This window comes from Poecile atricapillus, chromosome Z, assembly GCF_030490865.1.
Source record: "Poecile atricapillus isolate bPoeAtr1 chromosome Z, bPoeAtr1.hap1, whole genome shotgun sequence".
Lineage (NCBI taxonomy): Eukaryota > Metazoa > Chordata > Aves > Passeriformes > Paridae > Poecile > Poecile atricapillus.
Window position 1 is genome coordinate 123,149,266 of NC_081289.1, and position 14,507 is coordinate 123,163,772.

General features: G+C 37.1%; 1 protein-coding gene across 2 annotated transcripts in view; it reads left to right on the top strand.

Annotated features, from left to right (window-relative positions):
* Window positions 1-9,445, top strand: part of JMY (junction mediating and regulatory protein, p53 cofactor) — a 65,576-nt gene extending 56,131 nt beyond the window's left edge. For both annotated transcript variants that reach the window (XM_058865053.1, XM_058865054.1), the window contains exons 10-11: window positions 661-971; window positions 4,069-9,445. In XM_058865053.1, coding sequence (XP_058721036.1) covers window positions 661-968 — 308 coding nt within the window. In that variant the 3' untranslated portion in view covers window positions 969-971; window positions 4,069-9,445. The remainder of the gene's footprint in view (window positions 1-660; window positions 972-4,068) is intronic.
* Window positions 9,446-14,507: the final 5,062 nt, after the last annotated feature.

Sequence of the window (14,507 nt, forward strand, 5' to 3'; positions counted from 1 at the left end):
TTATTTTTGCAAAAAACTAGTTTCAAAATTAGTGATAAAAGAAGGATTTGCCATGAAGAATTATCTCTGACTTCTTTGTTTTCATTAATTATAAGGGAAGACGATTTTTTTAACTGTTCTGGGACTAGATGTTAACAAATACATGAACCCAGAGAAGCAGGAAAGTGCATCCTCTTGCAATTGACTATATTGCTGCATACCCCACTGGCTTGTAGAAATAGTCATTCAGTAGGTAAAATTAGCCTAAAAATGCAAGTGATAAGGATGGATTGCACAGTTCAGTACCTATGACATGTACTCATTATCTGAGTTCTAAAGTAAAAAAAGATGATGCAGTAAACACTTTCATTATGTTGAATTCCTTGCCATTTATTTGATTTTTCTGAATGCAAACAGAAAAGCCACATTGTTCAAAAAGTTTTACTTCCTGATAGGAAGTTAAGTGGTTACAAAAATTACAGTTGTCTCTATAAACCAGTTTTGACCTGGTAATAAGGAAGATTATTTAGAGACTAAAGCAGTATTGGAGCTACCATTATACTTATAGTGCAGGACTACCACATTAATAGTATGCAGGTACTTTTTGGTCTGTTGGAAATAGAAATTAAGACTGATAAAATTTAGTGAAGATATTACTCAAGGTCTTTTGATTTGCTGCAGTGAGTTCCCCGATGGATGAAGTTCTGGCTTCCTTGAAACGTGGCAGCTTTCACTTAAGAAAAGTTGAGCAGAGAAGTCTCCCTCCTTTTCCTGATGAAGATGATAGCAATAACATCTTGGCGCAGATCAGGAAAGGGGTGAAACTGAAGAAAGTACAGAAAGATGTTTTGAGAGAATCCTTTACAATTCTGCCTGACACTGACCCTCTGACAAGGAGCATCCATGAAGCATTGCGAAGGATTAAGGAAGCATCACCTGAATCAGAGGATGAAGAGGAGAGTTTGCCTTGCACAGACTGGGAAAACTAACCTGTAATTAAGCTACATTTAAAGAAAATATTTCTGCAATAGTTTTTTTATAACAGTAGCAGCTAAGCCTCAGGTTGTGCATTCTGGGAGACTTAGTAGGAACGCAACTAAACTATCTGACATCCAGTGTGGTAAAACATGCACATATGAATTGAGTATCACTGACTTCAAAGAATTTAAGGTTCATAATAAGGAAAACCTTTTTTAGACAGTGTGTTAGCCTTTTACTGTTCCTGTACTTCTACTGGATATTGACAGGACTTCTGAAGAAAAGCTCTGTTTTATTTAGTAAATTTGAAGGGACAGCTCCCAGTTTACCAAAAATGTTTAAAAAGCAGCACAATCACTCTTGGACACACCTTATACTTTATAATTATTTCTAGCCTTGTAAAAATTTGGCATGTCTTATTTCAGACTGAGTAACTTCTAAGCGAAGGACAGTTAGGTTTGAATGCTGAACACATTGAAATCTCATGGGTTATCCTGAATGGCTGACTTCTTGATGGCTTGGTTTCAGTCTCTAAAATCTCTGACTTAATTGAATTTCCAGGCTATAAACAGTAAAAATAGAAATACAATTTATACTTCTGCTAGTCATATGAATTCCATGAACTTGCATTTATACTAAGCTCCAGTGCCTGAAAGTAGAGATATCAGACTTCATCAGATGAAATTAATGATTTCAGAACAAACCAAAAATTGGCAAGAGATCAGTTTTCAAAATAGTTGCTGCATCAGTAGCACAAAGAGATGTGTGACTGCAGCAGCAGTGCAGAGCTCTTGTCTGTTGTGGCTCTCTGTTACTGATACATGAATGAACTTGAATATCAATGAAGGTTCCCACTAAACCTAAAATTTGAGAAACCAGAGAAATGACAGTATGTAAAGAAACTAAAAATCTGTTTCAAAAGGCTGGTTCAACAGAATGGAAGACAAATATTTGTAATCCTTTTAACACAGCAGTAGAAGAAAGATAACCTTTTTGAATGTTCACAATCCAGCATTTCTACCCTGGTTAGTTTTTACCATAGCTGGAGAGTGACTGTTGGTAAAGTGCTACAGCTGTTTAAAAACTGATTCTGACTTAGCACATCATCTGCTGAATGTTCATGTGATTATGAAATACTGTCTCAATCTGTTACATTAGTATGGTATTTTCAAATTATAGTATTTTAAATTTTTGAAAAGGAAAATAAATGCTGCCTTCAATTCCTCATGAGCTAGCTGTTTGCCACCCTAAAGATAACCTTTCTATCCTTGCATATTCAAAACTCCCACTACCACAGCTCTTCAGAAATCAAGTGACAGCTATAAGAAAAGATACATTTTGGAACTAACTTGGCTTTCTTTCAATTATTCTGATTTCCCAGATAATGGATCAGATTTGAACTCTGTGATTTGACTTTGATTTTAGTAAATCTGTTTGACTGTTCAGGATTTTGTTTGCATTTTTTTGGCAAGATACAAAGAAATTTTCCAAGACTGGGTTAATTTTTTTTAAATCAAATTGGTTGACCTCATAAGTGTTTTACATTGGAAGATCATCTTAGAAATCTTCCGTGGTCATTGCCACACAATATGTTTTCCTCTGCAATTTGCAGCCCCATAAAAGGAGTTCAGAATGCGGGCTGAAAATCACTGCTGCACAGGCCCTGGTTGATGTCTCCTTTTTACCAGTCTACATCCTGCTCAAGTCCTGTGAAATTACCTGGACCTAAAAGGATTCAGTGTCAATTCAATGTCAGGAGTATGTGCTCCTTGGTCTTCACATATCTGGGACCTGTTTTCTCATACCAAAGTCATACTTTATTATGAAAACAACCCTTTTTTCCTTAGGTGAGGTTATTTAACACATAATAGTTAAGATAGAAAAATGGTTGTACAGAATAGCTCATAAGATAGCTCAGAAATAGCTGTACTAACAGCTCAGAAAAAAAAAGCAGGGCCCTTGCTTTCCAAGCACATGAAGTAATTTGGGAGAACAGAGATTGTGACAAAGCCCTTGAAAAACTCAACTGAATAAATACTTTCCATATTGATGAGCATACTTGCTTGAAGATACAGACTGATTTACTAACATTCATCATACAGGAGTAAAATAATGAAAATCTGTTATAGAAATAGCAGGCTAGTATTTTTTACTGTAAGGTTATCCACTTAATATCATGCTTTAAGATTGACCAACTGGCTTTTAACTTGTAAGCTCTACACATGCCAAGAACAGTACTTTAGGTTGAAAATATGTTTACCAGAGTGTGTTGGCACATATTTTATATTAATTATGATTAATTATACATACATCTGTATAGACTAAACGTAATGCAGTTACTTGCCTTACAAAATGAAGGCTAAATCTGACACAGTGATGTATAATTATTAAGTTCCAGAAAGTTCTTTGGTGTATGTGAAGGGAGTATTAGCAGTGCTCAGTGAAGTGGTTTCATTAATGAAGTTTGAGGACAAAACTAATAGTTACTAATTCTTGCAGGAGATCTAGTAATCTATTATATTGCCTGCCCTGTGACCACATAAAGCTATGACTAAACTTCTTAGGAGCAGTTCTTTCTAGACAGACAGTCTGAACCATGTAAAAAGATACTGAGGCATTCTATATATTGAAGTAGCTGAGCAAGAAGTATAAATATGTATCAGCTCCTGTATGAAAAATCCAAGAGATTACCAGTTATCAGAAGTATCCCGAGAGTATCTGTGTATGAGTACACAGTAATGCACATAAATCACCATAGTACATTTAAGAGTACTGTAAGTAATGCAGAACCTGAGTTCCTGTCAGTGGGGGACAAGGTAACAGATAACAAGGAAGCTTTTGTTCTCCACAGTCCCCTAATCCAGTATTTTGGGCATCTTCAAACTCTGATCTGTGTTAACTGCCAGTAATATCAGAAGGCAAAAAAAATAAAAATACCTGGTCATATGTGTGCTCTGACTCCAGGATCACTGTGTCATTACCCTGGGAGCAAAGAGAATCTTTGCTCAGTATGCACTACTCAGTATAGTGCATGTTAGAATTGCCTAATATGTTGATCAGAGAATATTTGTTTAGCTTTTCAGATGTTCCTTTTTCTGTCTTCCCAAACAGGTGCTTGACAGCCACCAACGTGCGAAAAGAAACCCCAGTTGAAGATTACTTTTCTTCTGCATTTCTGAGAATTCAGAGCCAGCAGTTATGACCATCAATTCCACAGGAGGCTTTCTTTGGCAAAGAAATAGTCTTTCTTTGGCAAATAACTCAGTACATGGAAAAAAATGGCCTGAAATGTTATTTTCAGGTCACTTTTTTCTTTATTTGTTCAAACAAATTCTGGTTTGGTCAGAAAACTAAGTTGTTTTGACGTGCATTTTATACTATCAAGAATGCCCGATTCTTAAGCACTTTTTATATTTGCGTTAGTAATGTATGGCCAGTTAAGTGAGGGGGGCATTTTGAGCTGGGAGACTACTTGCTGTTAGAGTAACTTTGGGGTTCCACACCAGCTATAAAATGGCCCCTTCACTGCACTGAATATCTCATGTGCTTGAAAATTCAACTAAATGGCTCCCCGCAGAGAAGCTTGCTGTGTAACAGTCTGATATTCCAGAAAGAGAATTCCTAGTTGCACTACAGTAGCTGAAATTCAGTAACATGCAACTAAGACTTTTTTTCTTCTTAGCTTGGAGAAGCATATGTCAGTATGAAAAGCAACAAGTGACCACAGCACAATGAGAATTAAGAGTTGAATTCAGTACATATTCAAGAATGTGTTTGTTTCCATCATGATACATTTAGCAAGACATACTGCAGCACCTTTTTAGAAGGTCATTTTTAGTCTGACATCTTTTTAAAGTAGACATTTTCATGCTTTTTTAAAATAATATTTAGCTATGCTGAACCAAGTTAGTTATACTTTTATCATTTGTTATAAGAAGCAATATTTTGTAATTTCATACTTAAAAATATTTTTCTCTTTTGGTTTAAAATGGCTTTTGATTAGTCTAAGCAGCCCTCTTTAAAAAAGATCAAAGCACTTAAGCGTACTGATAATTCAGTTGTGAAAATCATGCTATTATTGCTGGTTTTCATTATTCCCTTTAGTGGCTGCAAAAATGTTTGTATTTCATACCCAAAAGCCTACTGGCTGAAAAATATTTCTTTTGATTCTGACTGTTTTATTTTTAAAGGAGAGTTACAACTTCCTCTGCAGTGAATACTTAGGAGTAGTCCTAAACCTCATGACTAATGGCTGCAGGCAGCTACTCTTATGATACCACAGTACCAAGAGGTATGTCAATACAGAGATACAAGTAGCCTTGTACCACCTAAAAACCTCATGTGGTATTAAAAATCAGCCCATTACACTTCTAGGAAAGCTGAATTTTCACTAGCATTTTGTTTTTACTAGCGTAACATACACTGTGTTTGAGAAATACACAGTCCCTGTCCTTTGTGTTGTGTGGTCCATTCACTGTTCCTTTTTTGACAGATAAACTACTATATGGGGATCTGGGTTCTTTTAAGTGGAGTTACTCATTGCTGCTGTCATGTAATGGAACACGTACTGTGTTAACATTTATAACAGGGGATTTCACGTCTTGCCGTTTACTTACAGAGAGAGGAGCAGGAGACCTTACCTTAGCAATAGGCTGTGTAATCTAAAGGAACTTCAGCTCTGGGACCCTTCAGTCTATTGAAGATGTTTTGCTGTGGCTGTCCAAAAATTAAAGCTCTGTCAAACATCTCAAGAGGATTTTCTTAACCATGTTGCCTTACTTATAAAGTTAGTGAACATTGATTTTCAAAGCACCTGCAAGCAGTGTTACCGTAGAATTGTATCAATTTTGCTGTGTTAGTTGCCAGGTCTCTATTTTTCAGCTGTGTGAAACACCTGATACTGGCTTTCCACAGGCCTATAACTACATGATGCTTTTTTCTTAAACTTATTCTGTAAATTCTGTGTTACATAGTATGGTTGCAAGCTGTCTGATGCTGTGTTCGTGCAGCAATAGCAGCAGATTCAAGGTTCATTATAATCATTCAGCACTGCCTATACCATCAGCTGTTCTGTTCTGCATTTGTTTCAGTCACACCACACATTAAAACCAAGGTAATAATATAAATTTTTGGCTGTAGCACAAAACAGAACTACAATGTAGAATGGTAACTCACATTATACATTTCATCTGAAACTTAGTGCTAAATTAACAGTGGTGAACAAACAATTTTTATGTTCATTTTTTCCTGTTTTCCAGCCTGCAGTTTCATTCCTTGGAGTGTGCATACAGAACACTAGCAAAATTTCAAGCTGAGGAAAAATAGTGTAATTTTAAAGTATTTGTGCAGTGGTTCCCTTGCACAACACGTTTGTCTGCAGTTTACCACTGTGTTGTTATCTAAATAGTTCCATGCTGTACTGTACTACAGTTTTCAGATATGTTTGCCATGTGATCTGTCATCTTTGCCTTGAAAAATGTGTGCATGATTGATGAAAATTACTCTTCTTAATCTGTTTCATATTTAGCTGAAACCTTAGATTTCTGTAGTAGCTTAGTCTCAATAGAATTGGAGTTCTCCTATGAGCATGTATTTTATGGGCACACAAAAAGTAGTTGTTACGGTGAGCATAGCAGTATATATCAGTTCAAAACTGCCATCTTCTGTGTGGAAAATGAATGGGGGTTTTTTCCACATCCTGCTCAAAAAAAAACCCAACAAACCAACTGAATTTAAATCTTCATGAGTCACTAGATGTCACAATTTCACATAATTTTCACTTTGATATAAAAATTGTGCATATGTAGTGTACACAGGCTAATGCATATAAGGTACCATCCTCTGCCGTGTGAAATTTTCCAGTGAAAAGGGATGGCTACCGCAGAAAATGGGGAAAGTTTAGTATATTCACAAGAAGCTTAGGGAAACTGCAATGGTCCTGTGTTGAGGTCAGTTCCTCCACGGCTGAGAAAAGCTGTAATAATTGTGTTGGTCTGTGAGAAATCTTGGCAAGCATCACTAAGGAAAACTACGTAAACATGCGCAAGGAAAAAGAGCCTCCATAAAAAGACCTGCCTATTGATATTTTTCATTTTATTGTTGTGGCTGCGTTGTCCTGTTGCTAGTTATTTATCTTAAGTAGTTCATCAGCTTTTGGGCTTTTTCCATTTTTAGAAACTTCTTTCTTTTTTCAAATTAAAAGTTTTACTATGGTGTAACTGATCCAGTGAAGTAAAGATTTGGAATGCATAATGTTTATTGTACAAATGCTTATGTAAGGACTTGAAAACCTTTCATGAGTGGGAACAAGAAACTAAATACTCAGTTTCTACTAAAATAACCAAAATGTAAGGTGAACAGCAATACTCTTGTTCAGAAATGGAATTTGTATCAACAAGAATTTCCTGCTCTCATTCATGGAGGTTCCAGATCCTTTCCAAATGACCAATAGTCTTACTCACTTTCATGTATTTTCATGTTATCTGTCTAGGGTAGATGAAGGCTTTTTTATTTTTCTCAAATATCACTTTTAAGTTTTGCCTGGTTTTTTGTTTTGTTTTTTTTTTAAATCTGACAGTCTGCATTCTACACCAGACACTTGTAAAATAAATTAGTATGATTATATATTGTGTTCTTTTGTGACTGAATTGGGGATAGAACTCAACATACTTCACTACATTATTTTTAAAGAATCATTTTGAGTATTATAAGCACTATATTCTGTACTGTTTAATAATAAAGTAATGATAGATGCATAACTGAAGATGCAACTTATTGAGAAGAAGAGGCAGAAACATTATTGGTTAATGTTACCCTTATTCCATTTGTTGCACTGAATTTCAGGAGTGTAATTTGTAAAGCAAGTTTGCTCATGCATGTAATCAGATTTTATTTTCATTGTGATGCTTATGTAATTAAATTACCTGGATGTATTTCTGGTAATGATTTCATAAGCATGGACAATATGTTGTTGATGTTTCGCACTACAGAATTAATGTTAAGAACAAGCAAAGCTTCTTGCAAAGAAAAGGAGTAACAGAAGCACCTTACTGGGAGAGCATGTTGCATGATTTCGGTCTTCTTGGAGTTGACAGACAGTAGGTCATCCTAAACTTGACTGCAAATTGCTCTTTGGTGTAATAAGCACATCAACATACTGCTATCAATGCTATCAACACAATGGCTATTTTTAACCTATAAATATACTGTAATTTAAGTTTTCTTACAAAATGAATTTATATTTAATTGCTGCCTAATACATAAATATTTAGAATTTTTAGGAGGGTCGAGGGAGGGCAGGCGTGCCAGTATATTTGTGGGAGGGGCTGTTGCATATATGGGTCTTTGTACTTCCCATTCAGTTTGACTGTTAATCGAAAACTCACACCTCTGGCTGTGGTGAATCTGCAACCTAACATTTATGTATTTTTATTGTAATTCAGGTCTTCTATATTCTGTGGCTCAGAGCTTCAGAATTTGACAGAAAAGGTCATCTTTCCATTCTCAAATGTGAATGCTCTGTACCTCTAATATGGGAAATGACCAAGCAATTAATATTATTCTGCTGAGTTTTTAATATTAATGTGTAGTGCATTATCTAAAGCTCATTAACCAGTAGTGTGTCCATTTGAAACAAGTAGAAAGGATGAAGACTGTTTTGGTGCATATAGTCCAAACTCTGCAGAGACTCTAATCCAGAGACTGTCACCTATCCAGGAATTAGTTTGCCATAAACTGGCTTGATTTTCAGCTTATAAACATAGTTTTGACTTCTGAATTGGTAAATAGGTGTTGGTCATTGGGGATATTCACTTAACATCTTCCAACGTGTTGTTGCTGTTGCTGTATGTTTTGAACTTCTTTTTAAGTGTATACAAATGCATCATCATAAAAGGAAAGCTAAAGAAATACAGATGGCTGCAAGTTGTCTTTCATGAATGAAGCCAGTGAAGCTTAATGAAACTAACTTCTTTGTTAAGCCTGTTGAATAAATAAGAAATAATGAAAACAAATTTTTCATTCACTAGCTTTGTGCAATATTATCATTAGACTCAGACACTACTAGCACATTGTGCTTGGCTTTAAGAAAGTTCTTTAATTCCATTATATTCAAAAGGACATATTAAATGCATATTTCATTGTAAACAACTCTGCAAATTTACTATGCCTGAAAATGCTCAGTTATTAAGTATTAAGCACAAGTATGTTTAAAAAAAGGTTAAGAACTAAACAAGCATTTCTAGCAATACCTAGAAACTAAAAAAAATTTTAATTGTCTGCTTCTTGGTCTTTTTTCTTTAGTGCAGCTTTTCTGCAATGCAAGTTTATTGCTGTGTATTTCATGGGGTTTTATTATCATGATTCAGAAATTCAAACCTGTACGCAAAGTACTGCATTCACCTTATTGTACATGCAATGTAACATCATACTCACAGTTTTGGTGCTTTAAAATTATTCCTCTTTTCTTTATTAAAGGATATTTATTTGATCACTGTCTTGGTTTTAACTTTATGTACTAGCTTTAAAAAAAATACTTTTTGTACGGTTTGATTCCCACAAAAAACAATTTCAGATCTAATTAATTTCCATTCCCATAGTTATTTTTACAACTCCTGAAATTCCCTGTCATGTTTTAATGGTAGGTGATTGTGTCTAAGTATGTTGCAGCATGGAATATTTGTATTTAGGTAACTTCTGTAAATGAAGCCACCTGAGCAATTAAGGTGTTACAGAAGAACCTTGCTCCTAAATGATGCAGGGTAGTTATATGTACAGATCACACGCACTTTCCATCTCTTGATCAAAAGACAGAAACACTCTATGAAAAAGGGTAAAAGTTTAAATACAGAAATGTTAAGAGCTTAGCACTCTTATTACACTTACCATGTCCCTAACTACAGTTCCTAGATGTCTGTGGGTAAATTCTTCCTTTTCTTCCTCTAGCCTTTTTGTGTTATTACTTATGTAGACATAAATCTTGCAAAAGCAGTATCTTTATATTGTCTCTCTTTTCCCTTTTGCTTCTGTGTTTTTGGTGGAGTGCAAATAGGTTCTATTTCTACCTGGTTCCTTAACATGAGAAAACCTAAAAGCTGTATTTCTGGGACAGGAACTTCTAAATGCCATTACAATACTGAGAAAACAATAAAAAGGACATTTCTAAGAGCAACATGAAACCAACTTTGTATTTACAGTGCAAATCTGCATTGCAACATGTCTTACACAAAATTCAAGGCCTGTCTGGCTTTGGTTTCCTAGTGTTGTTTTTTGTGCCAGGTAATAATGATTCTTAATTTTGGGTTATGGCAGAACATGTAGAACAAGTAGGAAATGTGGTTTGAAGTAATCAGTTCTTTGATCATTGCTGACTTAACAGAGAAGAGAGTTGCATTTGTGTCTGAGGTTTGTTCCTAAAGCTCTGGCAGTGTGTGACCGTGACATGGGTGCCTGCACAGGTTTTGCTCTGTCAGCTGGTTTTGCTTGGCACTGGCTTCAGTAGATAAGTGGATGTTATTTTATAATTCTCTACAGTTTGCATACAGGTTGGAAGTGAATTTCATGTATGCATCACTTGCAGATGAGTGACTAAATATATCTGTAGGCAGACTTGAAAGGTGGTGGTATGCCATGCAGAATCTCTTGTTTGTACAACACAGAAGATTAAAGATATGTGGAACCATAATTTATTTCTTTTTCCTGTTCATTATATGTCAGATGTAGATCAAAGGTACATCATAAATAAATACTCAGTGGGCCACAGAGCCTCTGAAATAGGGGAACTACTGATATGTGCAGGGTTTGTCTGTTCCACTTCTTAATGCTCAACAGAGGCAGTAGGTACAAGGGAAAGAAGTAAAAATGGAAGGTGTGTTTGACAGATCATGTTTTCCAAAACCTATGAACTGTTCCTTTTCTCAGCAGTTCTTACTGCTTATCATAGGGAGAAGCCCATTTTATAGGCTTCATTCTTCCTGCCATAGGAAGGAGCTTAGAGGAATCCTGGACTGCCATGGTATCTCTGAATCTTGGAATCAGTAAGCCATCAGTACATGACTGCCACTACCACAGCTGGAGCTTTGTGTTCATATCACGGGTCACTGTCTAAAGCTACTGTTACAGAGTTGTGCCACTGTGTTTTTACCATTGGTAAAGGAAGGTTATGATGTCCGTCTTAAACCTTAGATGTACCATGTCAGCCATTTAACTGTTACAAGCATCACTTTGCTTATACAAACTGGCCTTCAGCAGAAGACCATCCCAGAGGTGTTGCCAAGAATCTACAGCATCTCATCACCATGTAACCTACCTTGCTTACAGAAGTGCTGCAAGTCTCTGTCCAACTCTCCATCCTGCAGAACTGATCCCACGGAGCAGCCTTTCTGCCCTTTCCCCCTTTGCACTAAGATTCTCAGTCTCTATTACTTTGTCTAAACTTTGTGCAAATCTTCACCACAGCCATGCTCGCTGTCCAGATTTTCATCAGCTCAAAGACAGCACATCTCCCTTGAACTGTTGCCTCCACAGGAAGAGCTGGTGGATAAAAACAGGCACAGATTACTTTCTGTGCTGTTAAAGCTACTGCCTGTGTTGCTGGGGTTTGTTCATTGTTAATCTACCAAAACTTTGGGAAAAAAAAGAACCTAAAGCAAAACAAAAGTTATATTCACATTCACACTGTTGCTGTCTTACCCCTTTATTCCTACTGTAGTTTTGTGCTGTCAGTGGGATGTTTGTTGGAGATACTTGTGCCACAGGCAAATCATCTGTATTGCTTGTCACTCTTTCCTCACCATGGAATGCAGCAGACTTCGTGACTTCTCTGATATGTCTCACTACACCCCACATTGCTTACATAAGATTAAGCACATTCACAGTCTTTCCAAGAAAAGTCACTGTTTACTTCGTTCTTTCATCTTAACAACTTTTCTAATTAGCATCGCATTCCCTCTGTACAGTATTGTTTAAAAGTGACAGGAATAAGGAAGATTGAAGAATCATGCAATTCATACAAAGCACTTATGTTAACTATACTTTTTCTTCCTCAGTACTTTATTTTAATCCCATTCAGTATCAGTAAGAATGTAACTGAGTTCTTATCATACAAAGTCATCAGTGCATGCTCAAACTGCCATGCATGTTAAAAGCACAATTTAAACACCATAACAGACATTTATGAATCAACTTCTTTTGAAGTACCATAAAAGGATGTCCATTTTCCTCCCACATGCACTTGCTGTGAGTAAAATGACTGTTGGAGGGGATAAAGGCCCATGAAAATAGTTTGACAGGGAAACCATTCCACACTGCTCTTTGTTTCTAATGACATCTTAAAAAAAAAAAAAAAAAAAAAAGTCTTGAATTGTCATTATAAAATAATATTTATAGTATTTTTTAAAAATCCCACATCCTATACTTATGTTGATGGCATACATACATTTTTCTCATTCCTGTAATGGTTTCCTAAAGATTTCTGCTGCTGAAAAGGCTTTTCTTAATAGCAAAGTAAGTTGAAACATAAGGTTCTTACTTCTCCTCCTGCCCAGCACCACTGTAGGAGCAAATTTATTTCCCCCACTTTGCAACTGTGTTTTGTGTGTCCCCTGACATACCCATACCTTGCTCTGTCACTCAGCTCTAAGTCAAATTTATTGAGTCAGTGCTGTTGGAAGATTTTGCAAGATCTGTTTGTTCATGCACCATTCCGTCAATGATTATGGCCAGCAGACAGGGTCACAAAAACCTGAGTGATACTTGGGAGGGTGCCTACTCTTTTTAAGCCATTCTGGGAAAACATCAGAGGAGTACAGAAATTGTCCTCGTCAAAGGTTGCATTAGTTAAAGCAAATCTCTGTTTAGGAGATCAAGTCTGTCACTCTTACAACAACAACAAAAAAAGTGTCTACTTGGGCTATGTATTCAGGGAAAACGTGAACCACACATTGCCTACCCGGGCATGCTTTGCTTAATTTGTGTACAAAATAACATGTATTATATTCAAATACTCAAACGCAGTTACATTTCCAAATTAGTGCTATGTCCCATTTTGCAGAAACCCCCAACCCTCTTCAAGTATTCAGCTTTTAATCTCTTATTTGCAGTAAGAAGCTTTAAACAGAAACTTTGTGTCCCAGACAGCATTTGTTGAGACATCACTGTCAGCCATCTGGGACAAACCCAGGTTCTGCTCACAGCCACTAGCTGCCTGAGATAACTACAGAATCCCTGCCTTTTGAGGCCCAGATGAATGAATTTGCTGCAGTCTTGGTGGATGCTCAAGTTTGCAGGGATGCTTCTGAATAAGGAAGCGCTTGGCACTGTCAGTAGTACCCGTTTGGCTAAGTGATTGAATGCAAGCTTTAGCTTCTGTTCCCTTCCCAGAAGAAGTTGCCTCTTGTTCCCCAAGAGGACACTGCAGTATCTTGTGTTAACCCATTAACACGTCATTGCAATAGCAAGCAGTGAAGTCTCAGTATAAAAAACTTACCCTGAAACACTGTAAATTAGAATTTCTTGACTTAAATCTGTCAACATCTTCCAGCTGATGAAGGCCTGATCCCTTGACATGCCACTGTAACCAGCTAACTATTTTCCAAGCACCTGCATGCCAGCATTTATGCTCAGACCCAGCACTGTGCTGGTGAGGGCCGTAGAGGTCAGTTTACCACTGCCTCTAGTAGTGGCCCCGTCTTCTGGTGCAGCCCGTCAAAAGAGAGACTTGAAATGTGGCGAATTCCGCAGCCACCTAGCACCTATTGGTGAGCTGAGTCTGTTCTTAGCCCATAGGTGAACCATCCTCATTGCCAAGTTTAGAGAGGTGATTCTGTGTTTGGACACACCAGCAGTTCCAGTGCAGTTGCTTGCTCAGTCACGGAGATGACCAATGCTGTGCTCTGTGAGGCCTTATTCCCTTCTAGATTTTAGATACCTATGTCCTTGTCACAGCTTCAACACTGCAATTTGGCCCAAGTGTCAAAATTCGTTTAGACCCCTCTGAAATGACAGCACTGTTTGCCACCTGCTCAACCTGCTAATCCAGACGAAGTCCCACAGCTGGATTTCCCAGCCTGACTCAGGTACAGAGACCCACTCTCATCTTTGTACTCGTTCTCTCATGGAGATTTCCAATGTAGCTATTACTCATTTTCAGAAGACCTGTCACCTATCCTAGCAGAAACAGAAGTCCTCTAGCTTGATGGGAACTTTTGGTGCCAATCCTAACACATTTTTGCATTTTGACTTGAGGAGTTACATGTGCCTTACAGGTATTTTCTATTTGCGCAATACAGACATCTTTATTGGTGAAGAGCATGAAAACTCATCTTCTGAATATACTTGCATTGCTGTCTTTTAGACAGCTCTGATTCAAGGTACTTCCTAGTAGCATGCCTCAGTAATGCTTGTTTAGAAGATCCCCGATGCTTCCTCACTGAGGCTGAAATGTTCATGCACAACCATAGCACCTCATACCCACAGGTATCTTTTGTGTGAGTGGGTTTTGGGGTTTTTTTGGGTTACTGATGTCCCGGTCAGGTGAGCTTGACACTGAGTAT